A 25,157-nucleotide genomic window follows, 5' to 3' on the forward strand; every position below is an offset into this window, starting at 1 on the left:
CATAAACATTTTTTATTTCAACGTTGCCTTTCAATCAATCAACCCAACAACCGCATTTGCTAACCCAACAACCAATAATATCAACAAAATTGTAACCAAAAAAATATCTCCAACCCAATTCATAAAATATAAAACTATAGTTTCCTCTGTATAAACCATTGTCACCCTAGACGAGCGGAAGGCTGCTAAGGTTCCTAGTTCTCAGTTACCTTATAGTTTTATACTAAGCTTTAGATTAGTTAATAAGCTTTAGTCTTATACTAAGCTTTAAATAAATAAATTAATACATAAACATTTTTATATTTTAACACTTAAATGCCTTGTCAAGAAGGTACCAACTCTGGAAATATATTTTTTTGACAAGCAGTTGCGATATTTTTTCTAAGCTGCCACTCACCTGACAACCCTGCACGACGCTTCTCCCCGCGTCGATTGGCAACCCTGATGGCCCGGCATTTCGAGCGGAATTTGTGAATCTTGTACTTATCCACTATTTAACCACGATCTTGCCAGAATATGCCGCGTGTAGCCAAGCCGAAAGCCGCTGCGCCGGCCAAAAAGGCGGTGCCGGCCAAGAAGGCCAAGAGCAAGCTGTACGCGATGCCGGAGAAGGTGAAGGAGGGCACAGTTTTTACCGATTTGGCCAAGGGGCAGTGGCGCATTGGACCCTCCATCGGAGTTGGAGGATTCGGCGAGATCTACGCCGCTTGCAAAGTGGGGGAAAAGAACTACGATGCGGTGGTGAAATGCGTGAGTAGTGCTCGTTTGCCTTTTTGGAGTTTTCCTTTTAAAACCCGTATTTTCAGGAGCCACATGGCAATGGTCCTCTCTTCGTCGAGATGCACTTCTATCTGCGCAACGCCAAGCAGGAGGACATCAAACAGTTTAAGCAGAAGCACGGCCTCAAATCCCTGGGCATGCCCTACATACTGGCCAATGGTTCCGTGGAGGTCAATGGTGAAAAGCATCGATTTATAGTCATGCCGCGCTATGGCAGCGATATCTCCAAGTTTCTGGAGCAGAACGGCAAGCGACTGCCTGAGGGCACTGTCTACCGACTGGCCATTCAGATGCTGGACGTCTATCAGTACATGCACAGCACTGGCTACGTTCACGCCGATCTTAAGGCGGCCAACATACTGCTGGGCCTGGGAAAAGGTGGTGCTGCGCAGGCGTACCTGGTGGATTTCGGTCTGGCCTCACACTTCATCACAGGCGATTTCAAGCCGGACCCTAAGAAGATGCATAATGGCACCATAGAATACACATCCAGGGATGCCCATCTGGGTGTGCCTACCAGACGAGCGGATCTGGAGATTCTCGGTTACAATCTCATCGAGTGGATGGGCGCGGAGTTGCCATGGGTCACGCAGAAACTACTGACTGTACCTCTCAAAGTTCAAAAGGCCAAGGAAGCATTTATGGATAACATAGCAGACAGTCTCAAGACGTTGTTTCCAAAAGGAGTGCCCGCTCCAATTGGGGATTTCATGAAATATGTCTCAAAACTAACACACAACCAGGAGCCGGACTACGACAAGTGCCGCAGCTGGTTCTCAGGAGCGCTCAAACAGTTAAAAATTCCAAACAGCGGAGATCTCGACTTTAAGCTGAAGGCACAGACCAGCAGCAACAATAACCTCAGTCCACCCGGCACGAGCAAAGCAACAGGAGCCAGGAGAGCAAAGAAAATTGATTCGCCAGTCTTGAACTCATCACTAGACGAAGAAATCTCCGCCAGCGAAGAGGATGAAGAGGAAGATACCCCACCTCGCAAGAAGACTGCTAAAAAGGTCTCCCCATCAGCCCGAAACGCCAAAGTTTCGCCCTTGAAGCGAGCAGCTGCTGCGCCTGCCGCAGAGAGCTCACCACCCATCCAGAAGCGCGTCAAGACTGAGCCCAAGTCAACTCCCAGGGAGAGAGCTACACCCAAGGCCAGTCCCAAGCCAAGGAGCACACCGAAGGCCAGTCCCAAGCAGACACCCACTGCAGCGCGGCTCAAGACTCCCAGTGCTGCCAAGATCAATTTCAGCCCGTCTATTTCGCTGCGCGGACGTCCCGGTGGCAAGACAGTGATCAATGATGACCTCACCCCACAGCCGCGTTCCAACAAGACCTACGAGTTTAACTTCGAGCTTGACGTTAGCATGGATGCCAACGTAATTGTGAATGTCAAACGCAAAAAGAGGGCGGATAAAGATAAGTCCGCTGCCGTTGATTCACGGACACCCTCATCCCGCAGTCTGGCGTCCAGTGTGAAGGAGGAGGGCTCTCCCGCGACCCGAGTAAATCTGCGCAAGGTAAACGGTCATGGCGACGAAGGCGACTTCTCCACATCCGGTCGCAGTCCGCGGACACCAGCGGTCACTGTGCGGAAATACCAGCGATAGGAGTTTTTGTTTTCTCTATTTTTACATTTGTAACCTCTATAATAAAAACTTGAATTATTTTCTTACATTCATATTAGTATTCTGAATTCGGAAGTACATATGTACCAAGTAAAAATATCATTTATTTGAAATGATTTCTGGTTTAACTTTAAAATCCCTATTAAACGTTCAGAATCGTATGTAGATTTCAACTTTATACTTAATTATAAGGAATGCTATATTACTGCTTTGTTCTTCGCTTGCTGCTGCTGCCGCTTTCGTGATGTTTGGAGGAACTGCTCTTGGAGCTGGACTTGTTGCTGGAGCTGCTGCGTCGCGATGAGGTGGTGCCGCTGCCACTGCTGCTGTGCTTCTCCAGGCTGCCGATGGCGCTAAGTGATGGCGCCGTTGTGGATTTAGACGATCGATCTTCTTTGTGCGATTTGGACGACGACGAAGAGGAGGATTTGTGGCCATGCTTGCTACTGCTACTGCTGCTGGCGTTGGTGGAGCTGCTGGGCTCGGGCCGGTAGAAGGGCGACGAGGAGTTGGAAGAGTTTGATGAGCGCGACGAGGCTGCCGAGGATTTGGCTTTGCTGGTCAACGGCATGGGTTCGTCGGCTATGAAGACAGTTGGCGTTACGGCCGCTGCAGAGGATGCTGTCCTCCCACTGCTCGTTGGCTTGTTGCAGCACGTGTCGCACTGCCAGTTCTGCTCCTGGTCATCGGCCGCCTCCTCCTTGGTTATGGGTGGCTTGTGGCACTCCTGATGGTACATGGCGCCGCATTTCGAGCACTCAATTAGCCGGTTGGTGGCCGTGAAAACCATCTCGCCGCACACGCAGCAATTGAGATCGCCAAAGTCGCCGGTGTCTCCGGTATTTACTATTCCCACGGCACTCAGACCGTCATCCGAGTCCGCAATGGTGTCCACCGAATCGGAGGGCTCCTTGTCCGGTGAGTTGGTCAAATTGATGATCTCGTCCGCATTGATGGGCTGCTGCGGTGGCGTGGCAGCCCGACCGACAAAGTTGGCCTCATCCTCCAGCATCCGTGGAGTCATGTTGTTGGTTAAACTCTTTTCCGGACCAAAACGAGTCTTCAAAGCCTCGTCCAAAAGCAGACGCAGTTCGGCTGCCGAGGTGGGATTACTGGAGTGCAGCAACTTTATGGCCTTTTTCAGCACAGGATCCACTTCCTGGGCAGCTGCAGCAGCGGCGGCTATATTTGCGGCCATCTTAGTTTCGTGTAAATATAGTAAATAACAATATAAATGCAGTTTCTGCACGCGCAACAGCTGTTTTTTTGGCCAGTGTAGCCACACTGCCGGCTGAAGCCATTCACTTGGCAACGTGGATTATAAAAAGGCGGGAAAATTGAATTTTAAATTATGTTCTATAAAAAAATAAAATTAAAGTTATGGGTTATTTCGCATAATCTGAAGCCTATAAACTACAATGTTACTACATAAGTAATTAAAAAAATTTTTTTGTTACGTTTTTATACTTAGGTATGGGTACGCACTTCTGACAATTGATTAGGTATACCGAGCATTACTTTATTCCATATTATTACGACATGTTTAATAGTTATAGTTATTAAGTTAATAGTTATTAGTTTAATAGTACGTATGCATTATGCATTTTCAAAAGCGCAACAGCTGTTTGACCAGTGCTACCACACCGTCGCAGAGCACCGCTTCTTCCGGACCGCTGCTATTCGCCTGTAAACGTAAAGTAACAGCTTAAAGAGCCAGTGTTGTTTTTTTGCCCAGGTAATTTAGCCGCTTACAAACAAGGTGTATTTAATGTGAAATTAGTAATTTTGCCAATATTGGTGTTCGTTGTTATAACTTGCGTGCAACTGCGCCGTCGCCTATTGTTGTTTTGTTTTGTTGTGCTGCGCAAGGAAGAAAAATACATACAAACGAACAGCCGTGGAAAAATCGAAGCAGAGAGCCAATCGGAAAAGCAATAACAACTTGGCTCTCTCTCTTAACATAAACAGTTAGCTGGTGATAAGGGAAATCGAATTGCTTTTTTGTTGCAAAAAGAAAACAAGGAACGCTAATCTTAAAGGTGGAATCACCAATAAAACAGTAAAAGAAACAAACTGCAAACGCTTTCCAGCGCCTTGACTCATTTTGTGACAATATTTCAGCGCCTGCAGGTGACCAAAAAAATGCGTTGCAGTTTGCACAAGGACTGCGCAGCTCCCACGCAGGAAAATTTTCGTCAGGTGGGATGATGATGATACATTGAAAAATCATTTAAATTGTAGCACAAAACTATACATTGCATTTATTCACATTTCAGCAGATGCGTTTCCAAATTGTGATTTCCCTGCTTTTGCTGCTTTTCTGCTGCGGCGAGAGTGTCGCCGCTGACGCAGCCGATCAGCTGGTAAGTGGGCGGTTGGTGGGTGGTGGGTGGTTCGTGGTCCGTGGGCGGGAAGTGGGCGGCGGGCGTTTATTTTGGGGCTGTTTGTTTGTTTTCACTGCGCACTTGTTGCCTTTTGGCCGATTCCCCGTTTAACGCCTCCCGCAATTGCATGTTTTTCGACCGCTTATCACTTCCAGTCTTTGTTGGCTGAACATTCGAATGACTAAGATATCAATCAGCTGAATAATAGAGCTATTAAAGCTAGCGGAGCAGTCATAAAAAATATCTTTTGTTTGTTTAAAAAAAAAATAAGAAATTGTTATATGCTTACTTTTCCATTAGCGATTCTCCACCACGGAATGTAAAATCAAGGAGCCCATTTACGGCAGCACCTTCGACTTCAGTGGCCTCCACTCGGACTTGGGCCATGTGGTGAAGAGCGTGAGCAATGGAAACGACCAATTCGAGTTCAATATATGCGGAAATCTTTCAAAAACCTGCAATGGCGAAAGTAATGTGGCAGCATGCCTCAAAAAACAGGGAAAGGAGCATGTTTTGGGTGAGTTGAACAGCACTTTATCTGTATCTCTTACGCTAAGATGCCTTTACTGTTCAGGTGGCCAGCATGAGTTGTTCTACAACCATGGAAATATGTATCTGAAGTATAAGAGCGGCGCAAAGTGCGACAATGGCACTGCCGAAATTCCCAACTACCAGCTGCATGTACGGCTCACTTGCGACTATACTTTGGATGCGCAGCCCATCCACATAACGCCTTACGTAAGGATTGGAATTTCTTACCTAAATACGATCATTCTAATTAACATACTAATATGCTGCTGTGCTTGTTCTAGGCCGACGATGCCTGTTCTTTTTACATCTCTTACAGGACGCCATTGGCCTGCCTTTCCATTCCCGATGGCCTGCAATCCAATAGTTGCAGAGTGGGGGACACCAAGTCGAATGGAACCTTCGACCTGATGCCGCTTAGTGATAGTAACTACCACACTAGCAATCGTCAGGGTGCCTTCTTTGTGATCAATGTCTGTAAACCAGTGCTATATGGAGAGAACAGCATGTGTCCTGCCGGCAGCAGCGTTTGTCTATTTAATAACAAAGCCACCAATCCAAAAGAACGGTGGGTAGAACTTTGATTAATATTGCTTGCAAGATATTAGTCAAAGGTTTTTCCCCATAGATTTATCAATTTCGGCAATGTACAAACGCATCCTGTGGTGGAGAATGGGCAGCTTTTGCTCAGGCATGAGTCCCCAACGCCTTGTGCCAAGAACTCCAGTGTAAACTACACCAGCGTGATTTACTTCAGCTGCGACAAGTTCATCAGGGTGCGTAGTTTAGGGTTTTAGGTTTATGCTCATGTTAATCTTATATCTTCCGTTTAGAATGCCCATCCGGAGTTCGCGGGTCTAGGAGCTGATTCCTGCACCTACCAGTTCAACTTTGTAACGCCTTTGGCCTGTAATGATCTCAAACCGTGCACGGCCTTCACCTCCACAAATGAACTGTGAGTTGTCCATATACTGAAGTGTATCGAATCCACTTTAAGTCCCTGCTGTGCCCTCTTAACAGGTTGGATCTGAGTTCGCTTAGCTCTAAGCCAGCTCACACTTTGCTTAAGGATGGCAAGAACTATACAATTGCAGTGTGCGCACATGCTGGGGCGCCCTGCCAGGAAAATGGCGGTAAGTGGTCCCTTTGCGGACAGAAATATTAAAATAGATTTGTGGCCAAACCTATTCGTCACAAATGCGAGTCATAATTAAAAGGGTTTAGGGAGACCGTAACCTGCTAAAGCTTTAAACCCTTTCGCCTCGATGGCTCTTGTTGTGCGGAATTAATGATTTTTTATTGCTCTTCTGCTCGAGTGGCTCTCATGGCCATAATCGTCTTCGCAACCGGAGAGGAATGCCGGAAAAAATGGGAAGGGTCCGGTCAAGTGTTGACCATTTCATCCGGTTTCCATTAAAGCGCACACGAGTGGCTCTTTCTGGGTCCCTCTACATCTGTTCATATACTCCATATACTCGCCCACTCGCACTTGTGTGTTGGCAGTTGTAAATGCCGTGGTATGATGATAATGATTTAGATCTGTGATGTGGTCCGTCATATATTTACATAATTTACGAGTCTGCATGTGTATATGCATGTGGGTTGGTCAGACCATTAAGCTCGCCAATCCTCCTATTCGTTGGCCATCCTTCCATTCCACGTGCAAATTCAATTTACATTTTTTTTGACGTCAGTAATAAGCTAAACGCTTTCGACGGCCTTCTGATGCTCTGCGTTTTTTGATCAGTCTGCTATTAGTATATATATTATAAGAATGCGTAGCTTAAACTTTATATTGAAATTTAGCGAATTCAGCTCCATCGAATCTTTAATATAATGTGTTGACTTAGGTGGATATGTGAAGCGTCTAACACTTTATAACTTCATATTTTATATAGTTGGGTGAAGCGAAATATAAATATCAACACATGGTTTACCCTGCCAGTCCAGTGCATAATCCTACAGCACATAATGCCAGCATATCCGCAGCTTTGATATTTTTCTATTTATTTGCGTTGTATGCGCTGCATCAACATAGGGGACGTTTCGCCCTGGCAAATAACAACTTTTCCTGATGCGGGCCGTTGGCAAGTGAAACGTGTCTCGTTTTTTGGTAGCTCGTAGCTGGTAGCTGGTATCTGGTAGCCATGGCACTGCTGCTCACGCAGAGCAAGGATGTGTATCTGGGTGTTCGCACTGGGTGTCCTGCATTCGTAGTTGACTGCAGACGCATATCCGTTGGCGCGTCCTTTTCGGTTGGCTGGCTCTCTCGCGGCTCACACAGACACACAGACGGCGTTGTGGAGGCGATACCATGGCCCACTGCTGGGCCTAAACAAATAAATAAGTGTGTGCTGCGCTGCGTTGTGCTCCCTTTTGCCAAACTGATGTCCAGGCCATGAGGCAGAGACCTACATGAAAATTTCATTTGTTAGGCAAATAGCAGACGCACACACATGCGCGAAAGTGGGGCGCAGGACGTGCCAGAGCTTTTGTAAACAAGCTGGCGCTTATTTGCACTGCAAAAAATATATGACAATCTATCACGATAGTGCACATATATCAGTAACTAGAGAAAGATTTAGTAGAGATGGTATGTTTGTGGTCTGAACTACAGTTCTTTGGATGCCAATGTAAATTATATTTATCTTAGTGTGAAAACTAACATCGTTTTTTTTCACGGTGCACACTGCGGTGCACGTTCGCTGTTTGGCGCCCAGCTGACACTGGCAGACGGCATATTGCAGGCAGCCCAACTCATCCCACGAATGGGGCATTAAAATCTCCTGGTTTGCATAGCTGAATTCAATATTTGAAGGCATTTGGCAGGGGGCATGGCCCTGGCCCACTCAGCAGCCTGCCACTGAGTTATGGCCACGCCCCCATACGAGGGCAAATCCCCACGCCCACCAAACTGCTGCTGCTGTTAATTGCTTATGCAGCATGCGTTTCCCTGTCATTTTGTGTAATTTTCATTTGCGATTTCGTTCTGCATTTCATATTTATTTATGGTGGGGGCGCGGACAAATTTCCATTTTTGAAGGCTGTTGGTTGCGTTTTGGCCATATGCACTATGTACACCATGTGATATAATCAGGCAGGCTTCATTTAATTGCGCCTCTTCAAAATAATTGTCTAAACAAATTTAGTGTGGTTTGCAGTCTATAAAGGTATTAAAAACAGTGTAAACATATTTTAACACGTGAAAATGAATAAAATATGATATTTCCTCTGGAACATTTTAGTAACAGTATATGCACATAATTTAATGATTGATTATGACAATATAATAATGATTCACATACATGGCATTAAGAAGATTATGATTTTAATAATATAGTTGCCTATTTCTTAGTCTTAGATGTATAAATTTAAGATTGCTGTTTGGTTTTTGTGGTACTAGTTTACATAGAATAACATGCCATATTTTGTGGAAATCTGGAGAGTATCAAATTCCAAGTGGCACAGCACTTTTGTGCTAGCTGTTTTTCTTGAGCTCCTGCTGCCGCTTTGTTTATAATTTCAATTTGCTGTTTTTATTGTTTTCGCATTTTACTCCTTTTTATGGGGGGGCTCCGGATGCCCAGGGTTCTCTGGTTATTTGTTTGCGCGCTGCTGCTGCTGGCGGGCAAATTCAATTTGGCCCCGAACTGGACAAAAACCGAACCGGTCCATGCTGATGCTCCTCCAACTGCTCCTGCTCCTCCAGCTCCTCCTACTCCTGCCAGCCGTAACTAACACTTGCCGGCAGCTGTTTGGCCTGGATGCGCCATCTAAAATGGCATCAGGCAGCTACTAAATCGTTTTATATTTGTTTTTCTCGCTACTGCCGGGTTTTTGCCGCCCGCCGCTGCTGCCGGCTGATGGTCAATGTTTTTAGGGTTACTTTCGCCCTTTGCCTCGATGTTTTCTTATTGAAATTCAATTTGGCCCCCGGGTTCCACCTTTTGCCCTTTCGCAGGCTGCCTCGCTTTTTGGGCCACCGAAATATTTTCGGTCATACCGCGCTGCCACTCGCCTTATCAATGCCACAAAGTCAGCTCCTTATATTTAACCCTTCTCAGCAATAGGCGGAATTTAAACAATGTTTTGTTTCATGACCGCAATGCGAACCCCAAGGCGGCTTTGGGTCGAGATTGCATTGGAATTCAATTTGCGGGGGCTGTATTGTGTGTCGGTGTGTTTGTGACCAGGTCAATCTCGTTGGATAATCTTGACAAGGAAATGATTTTCACCCAAGGTGTGTGTGTGTGTGAGTGTGTGTGCGCAAGTACACATCCTGGACCGTATGTGTTACACAGCTGCGGTCGAAATAATAGCTCAAAGGATTCTATAAATATGCCCAATGATATTGTTATTCAAAGCTGTTTCAATCTTGTCTTGAGTTGAACTTCCATTGGTACACACACTTTATGAAGCTTACATCTTAACAAACTACAAGTTTAAACCATTTTAAAGCTGATGGGACTTTCCGCTCTGCGCTTGTCTGTTCAAATAAATCCTGAGAGGACGTCTTCTGTTCTTCTGGGTCTGTGGTCTGCTAAATTCAATTGCATTCTTTCGCAGGACACTAGCAGGTCCTGTTTGGAATATACATACATATGTATGTACACGTATATGCTTACACTGGGTTATACAGCAGTACATACATATATTGTCACGCAGCCCCACAATGTCATTTATCAATTTAGTTGACAGTCGATTTCTTTTTCGATTTGCCAAAAGCCACCTCAATTGGTCTTTTTCTCATCGTTTTTTGTTATTTTCTCGTTGTTGGTCATGGCTCTTGATCCTTCTGTTCTGTTCTGCATGTGTGTGTGGATACTTGTCCGATGTCTGCAATAAAGTATAAAATTGTGGAAGGCGGTTGAATGGAGCTGTGGATGGGTGCACTGAGTGCAGAGTGATGGGGTCTGAAATTACCATACTCTAGTCAAATCACAATCACAATGCTGTCTGCTCTAGGGCGCTCAATCAAAATCCGGCAAATGTGAGTGACATTGCTCAAAATTGTTGGGTTGCAAGTGAAATGCTAGATGGTGGATCGAAATGGGAAGAGCCAGAAACTACAGCTGCAGGGCGAGTAGGAGATTCTGTTTATTTCCATAAAATTGGGTTGTCAGCAGGACGCTTTTAGCTATCCAAACAACTTAATGTTATTTCTAGCCAATTAAATCGGAAATTCCGTAAAAAGAAGTACATGAACCGAAGCAAATGTACTGGCATTTATGCATTGTGTGGTATTGATGCGTTCCCGTGTCCATTGTATCTGGATGCCACTCTGGTTAGGAGGCGGCACTAAAAGCCTTCCGATTGCTTGGCCATTCTTGCAGTTCGGGTACTGAAAAAATTCCTCCTTGCAAGTTGACAAACAACGAGAACAATTAATTTTGGCTTTGATGTCCAGTCGCTTCTACTGCCGCTCCTTGTTATCCCTATTCCAGCCCTAAGCGGGTAACGCTTCATTTGCAGGACGTAGAAGTCCTGTGCTCAGCAGTGCACTGTCAAAAATAAGTGCACTATACAGTCAAGTAAATTAGTAAAAGTTTTGGCAAAGCGCGAATTCTTCAGGAGTAAAGAAGTAGGAGTTTCAGCCATACGCGAATGCCTAAGGAAGTAATCTGAGTAGAGAAATAAGCCTTCTTTAAGCAAAAACAAAAAGTGACTTTTAGACAATAGCCTAAAATTTGTTTGAGTGTGTTCAGTGAATGGCTTAGGTTTTTTCGGCCAGGATTTGCCGGCTATGCTCGTGTTTTGTTTGCCTTTCAGATGGTCTTTGTTTTTTCTTTCTGACTTTTTGGCACTTGGCGCCCAGCCGTGGAGCACTCAATTGATCCGTACGCTTCCCGTTCACTTGCAGGCGCTTGTTACGAGCAGAATTCCACGACCATCAGCCTGGGCAACTCCAACTCGCAGCTGCGTTTCAATCAGACCGGTTCGCTGTATTTGCTGTATGAGGATGGGGCCGAGTGCTCCACAGCAACGGGCATGCGGCGCTGGTCGACGAAAATCGAGTTTGTCTGTGCGAACAATGCCACCAAGGACAATGGAGTCAGCACTGCTGGCGGTAGCGATTCTTTGAAAATAATTGAGGACTCCAATTGTCAGCTGTTGATCCAATATCAGACGCCGCTTGCCTGCCGGGAGCCGATTAGATGCAAGGCAACCACCTACGTGGACCACACAACCGATGGACTGGGCAGCAGCGGCGACGAGCTGATCGACCTAACGCCATTGATTAGCGCCAGCGACAACTACGAGGCACGAGTGGAGCTGCCGGCCAGCATGGAGCACCTGGTGCCCAAGACGACCAAGGTGAGTCGTTGTAGTCCCTGATTTCCCCGCAGGCAAAAGAGCCTCCCCCTCCCAAAAATACCATGCCAATTCTGAACGTAATTTGCTGGCTTTTGTCTTTGCCACTCAACTCAACACAACCCAGGCGAGGAGGACACCGTTCCAATTTCGTTTCACCCTCTTATTTCTTTGCAGTTCTTTTTGAATGTGTGCCGTCCATTAGTGCCCAAATACCAATTAGGCTGTGCCGGCGGATCTGCTGCCTGCATGGCCAAAGTGACGGCCGCCGGCGCCCCCGAGGAGGAGCGTGTAAGTACCACACGAAAATCCACATCTCCACATACATATCCGCACAGCTGGGGGCAAGTAATTAGTAACACCACAAAAGGTTCTGAATCAAACATTTATAAAGCTTAGCATAAGATATTTTTATCTAAAATGCTAGCAATAATTTAGTTTTATTTGGCTTGTAAAAAGTATACTTCATTCTTTGGTTAACATAGGGATAGGCTTCAAAGACATATTCCATTGAGCACAGCTGTGTGTGTGCACACTTCAAAGGGGCACAAGGGGGACGCGGGTGTTTTGGCCACGTGAAGGAAAGCCGCTTATGTGCTTAAAACTCTTTGTATGCATGTAACGTTTTGGGAGGAATGCGCGGGGATCGCTCGTAATTTGAGTCACTCCCACTACGTATTTCCACCTCATAAACGCCTCAATATGCTCGTGGCTCCTTTGGTCAAATGCCCAAAATTGCGGTGCCATTCATGCATTAAATATGCAGCAATCTAATTGCTAAGCTTCCCCAACAACCCACTAGCCAAGTGAAAAAACCATAAAGCTCCCGCCCAACCCAACATACTTGGGTGCCCAGGGGACTGACCAGTGGATTTGCTAGCTTCATTAAGAGGAACCGCCCAGCTCCAAACTACAAGCTCGTGCCTCAAACCTCGAACCTCGTACTGGCGGACTGGGAATTCGTATTCGGACTCACACTGTCTGCCGTTGACAGCGGCCAAAAGTTGTTTAATGCCAAAAATCTCCTCGCTGAGCATGTGGTCCCAGCAACTGTCCAACTCTGTGGGGTTTTCGGTGCCTAAATACTTAAGCCCACAAAAGTATGCAATGAAATTTGCCCGAATCCAGATTTCACCCAGAACCACAAAATGGTCGAAAAAAAAATCACTTCTGCTTCTATTCGTAATACCTAACGCTGGGCAAAATCTTTGCAAATGAATGAGATAATTGGAGGGGATTTGCTTGGACTCAATAATTCATACATTTTTCCATTAGGCCATAGCACACACACGCATAGAAAAAATGGGTCTGATTTAGGCCGGCGTTTGCTTTAAATTCCCACTGGTAATGTGAACTTGAAAACTCGGTATTTTTCTGGAAAAATGTGCAATTGTGAAATGATAATAATTCAGCTGCGAATTCAATTTACTTATTGTTTGCGTGCTGCCTTGAATGCGTGTCCTTCGCGGCTTTCAGCAGCTTGAGTTTCGGCTTAGTGCCAGGTCGTCTTTGTTGTGAAAGTTGGATGAATTATGGGGCTCCCCGCCAAGTTGCCCCGCCAACCGCACTCGCCCCACTTCAATCAGCACAATAATTGCATGCGACAATGGATGCATGCCAAGGATGGAGGCAATCGCTCTTGCCACTGCATTTTCCGTATTTTCCGTATGCCAGGCCCAAAATGTCGACCTCGTGCCCTCCGACCCCGCGTTGTGGCACCTTCCGGCTCTAACTTTTATCACAAGCTGCACAAATTTCCCGGGTGCAAAAACATTGTTCAAGCTGCTAAAAAATAAGCACGTACGCGTTGGAAATGGCTATGCGCTGGAGTTGGAAGCGGAAAGTACGGATAGGAGGCAGTTAAGTTGCCAGCAACTGTGGGATCCGAAGCAGTGGCAGCCCCATAGGGGGTTTTTAAAGATAAAAACATATTTTATGCTCTTTAGTTTTAAAAAGCACATAATTCAACTATAAATAGCTAAATATGGTAAACAGATTGATGCATGCCTCCTTTATTAGTTTGTTAATTTGTTTTCAAACCCCCCTAAGCAGGTGTAGGGTACACGCCACTGCTTCTAATGGCTGCAGGGGGTCGCAGTTTTGTGGCTGGCAGCACGCGAGTGAAATATGTGAGCATAACGTAAGGTCAGTCAACGTAACGTCGCGCTACGTAACGAAACGGAACGGAACGGAAGGAAATGGCAGAATGCGGCTTGGGGGGTAAAATATCTGTAAAAACAGCTTTTAGCGGCCAGCAGCATCCATGTGTGCATGTGTGTGTGTGTGTGAGGGGGCAAGAAAGGAGGATGGGGAGCAGGAGAAGGGGGGTGTGCCTACCGGCGACGTGCCCTGCAAAGCATTTCCGCTAGCGGGGATGTTCCAGTGGGCTGATGGGCTGATGGTCTGATGGGCGGATGGGCTTTTCTATGTGGCTCCAAATGGGTGGCGGCTTAAAGTGCCATCGGCTTTGTTTTCATGCCGCCAGCCTGACTATAACGCAGTCATGGCAAATATATTTTTATAAAAATTCTATTGCTCTATTTTCGTAGCTAGCTCCGTCAGTAAATCACAGAAAACTAATTTAAATATTCAACACATACGGTATTCACTTTTAAAATTATATTTATATTATAAAAGCAATAACTAGTTTCACTGTCAATTCAAATTAACTACCTAAAATATGCACTACTCTGCATTTCGTAGTATCTTGAAATGTGGCAACCGTAAAAGTAAAAAATACAATGGTGTTCATAGATTGCAAAGAATCTAGCTTACTCTTCAACAAAAAAAAAAAAATGGAAATCATATTTCTCCGTGTACCTTTTGGTGGTGCCCCCAACCCTGTTTACATTTTGCGCCACGTTTTGCATTTTGAAAATGCTTCGTTTCCAGAGCATTTCGTGTGCGGAAACGGAAATGTGCTGCTCGTAGCTGCTGACGCGCACTTGAACGGACCCCAACCGCCAGTGCTCCTCATCCCGATTGGTGTCCTTGCTCCTCCTCCTGCTCCGCCTCCTGGCCAGGCCCACTCATTGGCAGTTGTCGAACGTTGTCGCCTGCATTGGCATCTTGGCATCTCCCCAACCGAACTCAACCCAAAGCTCCCCCTCTCTTCAGCCGTTATCGCATGCACATATTTTAATGTGCTGCCATTGCATATCCCCAGGCTAACAGCTACAATGGAAAGAAGCATTGCTGCATCCTGAAGGGGATTCCATTAACCCACTGTGCACAAAAGAGCTCCGGTTACCGATAAGTAACGACATAAAATACTTTATTGGATAGTTTTTGGGGCTGAGTAGCATGTAGTACATGAGATAGTAACTTGAGACAAATTGGTATAAATTTGATGTTTTTAATATGACCAAAAAACTGAAATAACTATGAAATCTTTCTCAGAAGTTATTCAATATAATTTTTAAAAGTTTAAGGATTTCGAAAAGGTTTAACTTTATTTATGTCCTTTTTCTAGTTCATAATTAATATTAAGTTTTGGTTGTTCTGAGGGCTTTCTTTATTGAAAACTTCTAGATATCTTTAGCGGGTTAAGCAGCTGGCACTCCAGACATTTGTCGCCTGGTGCGCTTGACTTAAAGGAAGCCCCGGATCAGCGACACGTTTGATTTTTACTGGGAATTTCGGCTTGGATTGCTGCGAGTGCGAGTGCGAGTGCGAGTCAATTCATTGGCATGCAGGGACTCCATTGTCAACTCGATGGGGGCGTTTGACTTGTGCCAGTGCAAATTTGGCAACGGGCATGTGACTGGCATGGCAATTGGCCCCCACTCCCAGGAGCCATTACCCCGGCCCATCTTCTCTTCTCTTCTCTCCCCTCATCTCATCTGCACTCCTCTCCAGCTTGCGGTGGATGCATCTCCATTTGCATTTGCATTTGCACTTCCGACAATAACCACAAAATCGTCAAAATGGCTGCCGATGGGGTTCTTCGCCCCATCAAATCGGATTAATAACGAAATTGATCAAATTGTTGTGCAAACAGCTGAATGCCTTGCCAGCAGCATCTCCACAATGCGGGCTTTGGCTCGTCCTGCCTTCGTCCTTCTCGTCGCCATTGTGCTTATTGTTATCCCAGTTATTGTCCTGGCCCTCAATGTCATGCCTCTCCTGCCACTATTGTTGTTATTGTTGTAGTTCCATGGATTCCTGTGAATTTCTGTCTCGGCCAGGCTATAATGTCAATGCGACCGCAGGCCAGATGACCCGCCCATTCGGCCCATTCCACGATCCTGAATTCTGAATCCTGAGTGGGAGTCCTTTTGCGCTGGCATGTTTCTAGCGAATCGCTGAACTGGCGGAAATCTTTATTGCTTTTCAACTCGGACATGGCCTTGTTATTTTTTCCATCGGCAGGCTTCGATTTGAGTTGGAGAACTATATGGAGGTTCGCAAGTTAACAAATGTCCTTGATTGTAGGATTCCCTTGCGTACTTAAACGCCTCAGGCGATTCAACTCACTGTTCATTTCACTGCATCATATCATTTCACCGCTCCTTGTACAATCAAACCAAATAAGAAAGGCAAAGCATTCCCTTACAAAACGGAACAAAACGTAAAGGATAAGCTGCCTCCGCCTCCATTGTTTTGCCACTAATTAGAAGCAGCTTCCTAAATAAATGTCGTGTCCTGAAATCCTTTTTGAGAATCCGAAACAGTTCTTTTAATCTTTCGCCGCCACCTTCCCGTTGCTCGGCAGCGCATTAAAGTTTTCGATTTGTTTGCCTGGCTGGGCCAAAGATTTTCCAACAATCAAGTCAAGACTTTCTTCTTGTTTTCCTGTCCCTTGTTGTGAGCTTGGCCTTGCCTGGCCTCGTGTCCTTTTGTGTGAGTGTGTTGTTTTTTTTTTTTGTGCTCAACTCATTTATTTGTATCTGCAAACAATTAAGTTACTTTCAGTCTGGCCGGCCAGTCGTCGCTGGCATTTCGTTTTCCTTGTTTTTTTTTGTCCTCTTATCCCTGAGAGGAAAGTTTTGCGAAACTTAAAAAAAATAATCACAAATATCCAGGCGCACGCACACTGGCAAACGGAAACATACAGAGAAGTTACTCGCTTGTTCAAATGCGATAAGAAAGTTTTTCAATAAATTTTGCACAGCAAGCTACTGGGAAAACTTACTGCCGAGCAGCACCGTTTGCCCCTGTGTTTTAAGTCACTAAGCTGGCGCCGACAAAGTCCCCCTCAATGTGCCCCATTTCCCTCTGCCTGCTCAGTTTCGCAGCTCCTCAGATCCTTACGCCTTTCTATAGCCTGCTCCAATGCTAATGAGATTTCTCGACTGAAGGTCAGGCCACGTTGCTCATCCCTGTCGCAATCTCGTTGTGTATTTGCTGATGGCGCATTAGCTGCGATTTTGATTTTCAAATGGATTCTCAAAAGGGATGGACTCACACAGGGACGAACTGGGACGAACTGGCCAGTGAAACGGCCAGCAATAAATAATAGAGCAAACTGCTAAAACATCGCCTGTGCTGCATACGAAATGAGTTCGGAGCAAAAGAGCTTGGCACTGGAGCTCCAGCTTCTAATACGTTTAAGATGAGACGACAACATGTGCAACGCTTGCCGCCATCGACCTTGTTGACCCGAGCATAAATCTTGTGCCACTCGAACGCCAATGCACTCTACCCCTTCCATCCTTACCCCGCCCCACTAGATAGTCTCTCTTACAGGACCTGCTATCCCTGCTTTTTGCGCATTAAGCTCACGTCGTTGGCCGGCTAGTTGGATAGCTGGCAGCGTTTAAGCAGCCTGATTGCCAATAGCAGCAGTTAGCGTGCTCCATCGATGGGGGCAGCAGCAACAGCTGCCCAGGCGACGAACTGGTCAAAAGCTCTACTGGTTCTAGAGTCTTGGGAAACACTATTATCTCACAGTTCATGAGGCATTTTAGAAATAAGTATATTTAATGGATACCCCAAAGGCAAAAGGGTTAGTCTGTATTATTATTTTTACTTGGGATATTCTTAATTCTTATGTATGTACTAGCATAATATAGAAGCTAACATAGAAGGTATATACTATCTTCATAGGAAGTAACTCTAGTTCGTTTTGGTCGGGTGCTCAGTGCCATTGAACTATCCATTAAATTGTCGTTTGTGCTGACTGGCACCAGCATGTCCTGCTGGCTCTTGGCCATGCCAGTTATCATCGCATCGATGTGCCGGCCACTCCACACTGAATCCGACTGATTCGTTGTTGGTTGGCCTGGAGACTCGAGACTGGAGACTGCAGACCGACGACAACGATAGCAACAAGCAGAAACCGCCAGGAGGGGCTGAAGGCGACACAGGAACACAGGAACGTGTGCGTGGCTCAGACAGGGATTTCGAGTTATTTGCCGCAATCTCAGACATAAAGTTAAACATTTCGCTTTTTCCGAGGTTGATTCAAGCTCCTCTTACTCCCTCTCGTTCGCAGAGCATGGGTTTTCCGCTGGTGTCACTGACGCAACGGAATCGCACCTTCGCCGAGCTGGTTTACTTAAAGGGAGACCCCTGTCCCAGCGACAACAACACGGAGCTCTCCACGCACATCCTTTTCAATTGTGATATGCGTACCGGTCGGGTAAGTACACTACACTGCTCGAAACAACGCATGATATGCTGCAACTATGCTTAAGTTATTCATTGTTTAGAAGGAAACATTTAATACTAATTAATTTTACCTTCCAATTTGATTTGCCATTACTGAGCTCATGAAATATATACTTAAGTACGTGCAAATTTTATTTGTGTAGTCCGTTACGGAAAATTGCACATTCAGGGCTTTTTGCAGAAGGAATCGCCATTTGGCAGGGCTTTCTGTGGACATTAAATGACTGTGTGGCAGCAGCATATATGCGATTATTTCATGGCCACTGGTCCCATTTCTGTAGCAAATTGCAGCATGCACCTAATGGTTCCACCACCACCTTTCCACTTACTCTTTACTCCTCCATTTTTAGGGACAGCCCGTGCTGCGTTCGATTGAGGACTGCGCCTACCGCTTCGAGTGGGCCACCAATGTCTTCTGTCCGCCGCACGAGTGCACCTTCAGTGCGGACACCTGCGATCTGGTGCACGACGAGCTGGGTCGGCGTTTCAACTTCAAGAGTGCGCCGTTCACCAAGGATGGCAAGATTGAGGTGAGTCGAGCTGAATGGCTTGGCTGTTGGAGTGAGGACTGTAAATTGCACTTTTCCGCCTGCAGATTGACTACAACGCCACAAAGATGTCGGTAAACATTTGCGGAGAGCATCGCAAGGCGATGACGGACTATTCGCAGGCGCTGGTCAACATATTCTTCACACACGCGTCGCCTAATTGCGGTCGGGAAGGTGAGTGGGTACTTTTGAAGCAGTCCGGCTAATTCGATTTACATATTCCGGTGCTTCGGCTTAAGGAGCGGGAGAATCCGCGTTGTCGCTAGTCGCTTGTCACTTCCGTTTCCGTTTCCGTTCCGCTTCCCTTTCCGCTGGCGCAACACGCGCGCATTGCCGCCATTTTGTTTGCCTTTCGCTCGCGCTTTTCTTTTTTTTTTTTTTGCCCCTTGTTTTTGGTATGCTTTTGGCTGTTTTGTGTGAAAACGTAGCAATCGTATTAGATTTGGCATACAGCCCAATGCACTTTCCGTGCCGGGCACTTCTTGCAACACCCCACCATTTGGATCCTCGCGGCATTTTATCGCGTAATTTTTGTCGCTTTTTTTTTTTTATTACAGCGGCGCCGTTCTTGCAACTTCTACATTTTCGGGTAGCCGTTTGCTTTCATACCAAGATTCTTTTTGTTCATCTGCGAGCAAAGTGCTTGAAATTATACAAGAACAACGAATTATACAAAAAATATCAAGCAAACGAAAAAACTGTCTCTCTTTTTCTCTGGCGCTTTTCCTGTTTTTTCTATACATTTCGTTCGTTTTTTGTTTGGTTGATGTGATACTACTGCATGAATATTTAATGCATGCAGAGCGCAGACAGTTGGATCGCACAGGAGGTGGGTGTTTGGATTTGGGTTTGAGTTTTTTTTTCTTTCTGTGGGGGCTTAAAAGGCATCCGGCATCCGCAGCCGAGATTTCCCCCGAGCCATCGGGGTTAGCTGGCTTGTATTCGCACAATGATTTTTATTCGAGCCATTGCATGGCACTTAAAACTTTGCTATTAAAACAAAAAAGTTGTTATTTTGACAAATAAAACTGACGACGATTTAATTATGACACATTTCCATTGTCTTCAGCCCCGGCCGTAAAATGGTATTATTTTAAAACTCTGTGTGCGGAACACAAACTGTTTCGCCATTGTGGGAGGACAATGCGCAATCTGCAAACGATCAGACAATTTTAATATGCCCAGTGACAGGCGTTGGCAGATACCAGAATTGTGGGTGGCTGCCGGGGGAGGAGATGGTCCCTGGATAGCCCAAATCCCAACGAGTTGTGTATTTTGTGTGGCTTTGCGACCGAAGCTGAAGGCTTTGATTACCCCGCTCCATCCACACTCAAATATACCCATTTGACCGACAACAGTAGCAGCCTGACCCTGCTGGAATCCAGGACAACTGGCCGGAGAAGAAGCAGCAGCAGGAGCAGGAGCAGGACCAGCAGCAGCAGCAGCTGAAGCTGAAGCTGTGTTGTCGTCTGTGGTGATAATTATTTTTGGCTTTTATGCGATAACTTTGCGGTGTCCAGGCCCAATCCACTTTGCCTAACCCCCTTGTGCTCTATGCTGTATCATTTCAAATTTTGATAAGGATACTCGTACTGTGTGTGTGTAAGGATGTCTGCCTTTGTCTGGGCCATAAAACTAGAAAGGCTGACTTTCTGGATCCCTGCTGTGTCGCTGCTTTTGTTCGCCTTTATTAGGGTTAAGATTGTTTTGAATTGAGGGGTACATTTGAACTAATTAAAGTGCTCTCGAAACTAATGCCCTATTATGTTTACACTCCTTGCAGGCACGATGAACGTCCAGATTCGGCTGATATGCAGCAACCAGACGGAGAGCAGCAGCACCATCTCGAGCGTAAGTACAGTGTACTCTATGTATTCTCCCACCTGAATCGGTTAGCATGGCATCTGCTGCTTATTCTTGGCTTCTTCAAGGATTTCAAAAAGTGTAGCACGCTTTTCAGCGCTGTGCCAAATGCGCATCAAAGAAACACAGCGGGCATGGCAACTTTGGGGATATATCGCATGCTTTTTCTTTTAATGCTCTATCAGAGGGTACAATATATATAATACTATACAGCATTTATGTATCAGTTCAAAGTTTTGAAAGCCACGGTGCACATAATGAGAATCATAAAGAGAAATGTGTTACAAATTTGTAGAATTATTAATATAATTTTTGCTGGCCAGCTGCACGGCAAGGGTACACGAAGTCGGACTACCTGAAGTTATTTTTCTTACCCTTTACTTTTCGGCTGCTTTGTGAATGCGAACAAGAAATCTTCGCAGTCGGCGGGTCGGTGGGTCCGTTCTCAAAGTCTCGCCACAAGGCACAGAGCTTGGGCTTCAAAGCGAAAATGTAGGAAATATGTGTGCGCAAAAGGGCAACAAGGGACTAACTGACGCAGCAGCTATGCCACCTTAAAAGGTGGGTGGTTGGTTGGCGAATAAGGCTGTGGGTGGTTGGGCATTGGAGGTCAGGAGCTGCGGAGCGGCGGAGCTCAGGGCTCGGAGTGCGGCAGGTATCCTTTGTTATGCTTACCACTTGGCAATCGGCTTTGCCTGTGCATCTTTCTCATTTCAGCCCTTCTCGGCGTTGCTGTGTCCTTTGTCTTTTGTCTTTTCATATTTTCTGTTTTTGCGGTTCGCTTTGCATTTCTTGCTTCTTGTCTAATACCTTCCACCAGCTCAGCTCTTAGCTGCTGGTTGGAGCTTTTGTTTCCCGAGTTCATTCGTGTCGTCGCCCCAGTCTTTGTTGTCATCAATGGGATGTGCAGGTGCTCCAAAATGGGGGATCAGATGTACAGATATGCACGCATTGTTCGCACTGTGACCCCTTCGTTTATTGACCAGATGACCCTTGGACTTTGGTGGTAGTGGTATTAGCCAAGGATTGCCATGCCAGCAGGCAGACGAGTCGCTCGGTCCGGGGTAAATTAAATTACATGCCACACACGCCTTTTATGCTGCACCTACGAGAGTGTGCACGTGTGTGTAATAATATAATTAAGTTGCATTTGCCTGTAGCACTTTGACTAATGACCAAGGATCCGACTTTGTTGTGGCTTCTCTGGAAGGCAGCATCATTAGTATGCAGGCCCGACTCTCTTTAAGCTAATTAATAATTGTTTGTTTTGCTTGGGCGACAATTAACCGCAGGTTGCAGAAATATTTCCCCATTTTGCCAAGCACAATACATCGTAATTAGTGTACCAACTGCAATTGCATTAGCCGACGTCCGAAAAACGTTTTGCAATTAGTGCTTGAGGTCGCTGCCCCCGCGCCCACTTTCACATCCAATGAGGTATTGGATGGGGTACCCCAAAAACGCCAAAAACACTCGACGGTCATCATCACGCCGCATTTTAGTCCATTACGCAAAAATTACGCCCGGAGATGCGTTGCTGATTGAAAATATTTGCCGGTCCATTTTCTAGGTCGATAGTTGTCGATTTTATGTTTCACTCCGTCGCGACGGACAGCTGGACCCAAATTTTGGGCGTCCTGTTTTTGGCTTCGCTTTTGCATTTGTGGCACCAGGCAATTGACCCAAATTTAAACCGGCTGCAAGCTGTTTGCCACCACCGACAAACGTTTCCAAATGCCGTCGCCATTGGGGGTGATGTCACAGATGCGGGCCATCGCCTCTGACACCCCATAGTACACCTCTCACATCCCGACATCGCATTCTCCACATAACCGCTCCCAAAATCCCACTGGCCAAAACCCCTTTAACCGACTGTCGTCTACCAACAATCGAATGTAGTTTGGTTTGGGCTGCCACTCGTGTGCATGTATTATCCGATGATGTTAATTGCTTGACACGCTCTCTGGGATCTTTAATATTTCCATTTCCATTTCCGAGTAGTTCCAGACAGCTAATACATCCGACTAATTTAGCTCACTCAACAGGTTAAGCCGAACAAGATGTTCTGGTCAGCTTGGCAGGGAAGTTGAAATGGGGGGAAAAAGAAAAGCTAATCGCTGGAAGTACACAACACGCTTTAATCCTTAAACTGCAAAGCGGAAAATAGTGTTTGCTGCTACACTTTAAATATAAGTGTGCCGTGAAATGTTAAAATAGAAAAGCTTATAAGCAATATTTTGAAATGCTGGAAAATGATTACTATATTTGATTCATTTAAACTTTAATTGATAAATTGGTTTGGGGTTTTGCATAAAACTTGTTTAAATATCCGACTTTAGAAATAAGATTTCATTTGCAGTGTATGTGTGCATTTATAGCAAACTGTATATATGCACAGCGAAGGACAACTTTTGGGCAGCAGCAAAAAGGAGCTGTGTACATGGTTCCTGGCACTGCAACTGGCAGCGGCGCTGTTGGAAAATTAGCGATTCAATGAAATGGGATTTTAAATGGCTGCAAACTTTTTAATGCGTTGCCCCCTTTCCGCCTCGTTTGTCCCCAGTTCCCCGTTCCCGGTTCCAACCGCACCACCTAGTCACCCGATTCTCCTCGCGGACATGTTCGTGTCTGGTGCGGCGCCTCGCCGTGACGGGAAAGTTTTAGCCAGCTCGCCAGCCAGCGAGCGTTTTTGCCTTGCCACTCGCAGTTGCCAGTTGCAGTTGCGCCGCAAAAGTTTTTAAATTATGCGCACATTTGCTGTTTCATTTTGCAGTCGCTGGTCGCGCCGGAAATGGTCTTTGGGTGAAAGTGTTACACAGCAGCAAGGGTTTTCCTTTCCTTTCTATGTTTTTTTTTTTTCACCAAGGCAGCAGGATGCCGGCGGAAACAAGCAGCAAGGAGTTGTTGCGCCACGAATTTGCGCCGTAGTCCAGTCGTATTTTACTTGGAATTTATGCCCCCACACCCATATCAATTTATTTATTTATTTTTGCCCAGCCCTTAATGAAGAAAGTTTCTAATTACACGAATCCGCTTTCTTGCAGGACCAGCAATGCAATTTGCTTTATGTGCAGCGAACGCCGAGCATCTGTGAGTTCCTTTCCCTTGGCGCAACCCAGCAGGATCTCGTATCCAATGGCTCCACGAGCAGTAGCACCAGCAGTACCACCTCCACCACCACCAGCAGCCCCACTACCCGGGCATCGCCAGCGGGTAAGCCAACCAAGGCGGCCACGTCGACAACGACAACAACAGCTGGTCCCGATCCGGCGGCTACTCCCATTGGGCCAACGGCGTCCGTGGGCAGTAAGTGCAGCTGGCCCGAAACGGTCTCACCCCAACCCCTTAATAATCCGTCACTTATCCGCCCCTTTGTCCCCGCTCTTTTCAGCCATCCTGGGGGCCATTCTCTCGGTGACCTTCTGCGTGACGTGCCTGGGCCTGTTGGCCTTTTCGCCGGCGCGGAGGCAGCGCGTCCGCCGACTCTTCCGGCGCAGCAACTCCGCGGTGCGATACTCCCGGGTAAGTCACCAGAAAATTGATAAATTCCTTAGCATTTTGTGTGCGTGTGTTTAAGCAAAGGGTTTCATTGTTGGAGTTACATTTTGCAGATACTTTTGCAAATATACATTGTTGAAGATTTGAAAACATGTTTTTGCATTCTTCTTTTCTTTTTCCCATTGCAGGTGCAATCCAATGAGGAGGCCAACCTGCTGTTGGAGCCCAATGGAGAGTTCACCGAAAGCGATGACGACATGCTGCTTTAGGTGGGCCCAAACTAAGCCAAGTCGTCGTCGAACGCCTTATTCGCCATTAGGATGGTGGGGCTGGGGCACATGGTAGTTAGTTAAAGTCGCGAGATATCCCAAAGTGAGTAACATAGGACACCAAAGAAGACATTACTGAAAACTGGAACTGATTGTGAGCTAAACAAAAAACAATTGAAAACTAAAGAGAACCGTAGTAGGCAAGTAGGGATAGGATAAGGAGGTGAACTGCTGATATAAAACTGTACAATACGCGTAGGCAACAACGACGACTTACGAAAACCAATTACTGGAACCATATATATATACACATTATATATTTTATATACCCTTCGTATGTAAAGGAAAATCCCGAACCTAATCCCGTACCTATAGCTATAGTTAAATGCGGCCTGCATTCGCCAGAGAATTGCAAAGGACAATTGCTTAAATCGTATTTTCGCTGAGGGCTAATCCGTATAATCCGTGTAGCGCAGCAGCTTTTTCCTTCCATTAAATATGTGATTTCATTTTTAACATTTTCAAGTGCAGCTTGTAAGTGGTATTCCTTTGAAACGATTTGTATTTTACTCTAAGGCAATCTGTACTTACATTTTTGTTTGCGTCTTGTGTTGTTTTTAGTTCAATAAGGCGAGCCACAATTTAAACGGCTGAGTGTACACTTTTAAATGTATACATAATAAAAACTAAAACAATATATTTGAATCTATTCACTGTTATATTTTACCTTTCTGT

General features: G+C 45.8%; 3 protein-coding genes and 1 long non-coding RNA gene across 11 annotated transcripts; 2 read left to right on the plus strand and 2 right to left on the minus strand.

Moving 5' to 3' along the window:
- The first annotated feature begins 407 nt into the window (after positions 1-407).
- Positions 408-2,457, plus strand: LOC6538349 (nucleosomal histone kinase 1). Its single transcript, XM_002098838.4, has 2 exons — positions 408-750; positions 807-2,457. Exons 1-2 carry the CDS (start codon positions 517-519, stop codon positions 2,388-2,390), a joined length of 1,818 nt encoding a protein of 605 aa, XP_002098874.1. The 5' UTR covers positions 408-516; the 3' UTR covers positions 2,391-2,457.
- LOC6538350 (integrator complex subunit 12) lies at positions 2,445-3,690 on the minus strand. Its single transcript, XM_002098839.4, has one exon. The coding sequence runs from the start codon at positions 3,604-3,606 to the stop codon at positions 2,611-2,613; it is 996 nt and encodes a 331-aa protein (XP_002098875.1). The 5' UTR covers positions 3,607-3,690; the 3' UTR covers positions 2,445-2,610.
- Positions 3,691-4,073: 383 nt separating this feature from the next.
- On the plus strand, positions 4,074-25,127 carry LOC6538351 (cation-independent mannose-6-phosphate receptor). 8 transcript variants are annotated; one of them, XM_015193310.3, is made up of 18 exons: positions 4,074-4,143; positions 4,530-4,607; positions 4,688-4,771; positions 5,093-5,309; positions 5,367-5,530; positions 5,605-5,888; positions 5,949-6,096; positions 6,154-6,275; positions 6,341-6,453; positions 11,181-11,635; positions 11,810-11,923; positions 18,069-18,215; positions 18,595-18,774; positions 18,840-18,966; positions 20,576-20,643; positions 23,700-23,961; positions 24,047-24,177; positions 24,342-25,127. In XM_015193310.3, exons 2-18 carry the CDS (start codon positions 4,551-4,553, stop codon positions 24,420-24,422), a joined length of 2,754 nt encoding a protein of 917 aa, XP_015048796.1. In that variant the 5' UTR covers positions 4,074-4,143; positions 4,530-4,550; the 3' UTR covers positions 24,423-25,127. The 8 variants fall into 8 exon arrangements, with proteins under 8 accessions (XP_015048796.1, XP_015048793.1, XP_015048792.1 ...); XM_015193307.3 differs by having other exon boundaries at positions 4,129-4,143; positions 4,685-4,771; XM_015193306.3 differs by lacking the exon at positions 4,074-4,143 and adding an exon at positions 4,169-4,467 and having other exon boundaries at positions 4,685-4,771.
- Positions 12,870-18,060, minus strand: LOC120321992. Its single transcript, XR_005561734.1, has 2 exons — positions 13,062-18,060; positions 12,870-13,006 (listed from the first exon to the last, which is right to left on the minus strand). It is a non-coding gene; the product is annotated as an uncharacterized LOC120321992 (long non-coding RNA).
- Positions 25,128-25,157: the final 30 nt, after the last annotated feature.

This window comes from Drosophila yakuba, chromosome 3R (genome assembly GCF_016746365.2).
Source record: "Drosophila yakuba strain Tai18E2 chromosome 3R, Prin_Dyak_Tai18E2_2.1, whole genome shotgun sequence".
Lineage (NCBI taxonomy): Eukaryota > Metazoa > Arthropoda > Insecta > Diptera > Drosophilidae > Drosophila > Drosophila yakuba.

Bases quoted from the DNA above. Each gene is read 5' to 3' on its own strand.
- LOC6538350 (XM_002098839.4), bottom strand. From the start codon at position 3,606: ATGGCCGCAAATATAGCCGCCGCTGCTGCAGCTGCCCAGGAAGTGGAT.
- LOC6538349 (XM_002098838.4), top strand. From the start codon at position 517: ATGCCGCGTGTAGCCAAGCCGAAAGCCGCTGCGCCGGCCAAAAAGGCG. The intron at 751-806 runs GTGAGTAGTGCT...CCGTATTTTCAG, and splicing joins ACGATGCGGTGGTGAAATGC to GAGCCACATGGCAATGGTCC.
- LOC6538351 (XM_015193307.3), top strand. From the start codon at position 4,551: ATGCGTTGCAGTTTGCACAAGGACTGCGCAGCTCCCACGCAGGAAAAT. The intron at 5,531-5,604 runs GTAAGGATTGGA...TGCTTGTTCTAG, and splicing joins CCATCCACATAACGCCTTAC to GCCGACGATGCCTGTTCTTT. The intron at 24,178-24,341 runs GTAAGTCACCAG...TTCCCATTGCAG, and splicing joins CCGCGGTGCGATACTCCCGG to GTGCAATCCAATGAGGAGGC.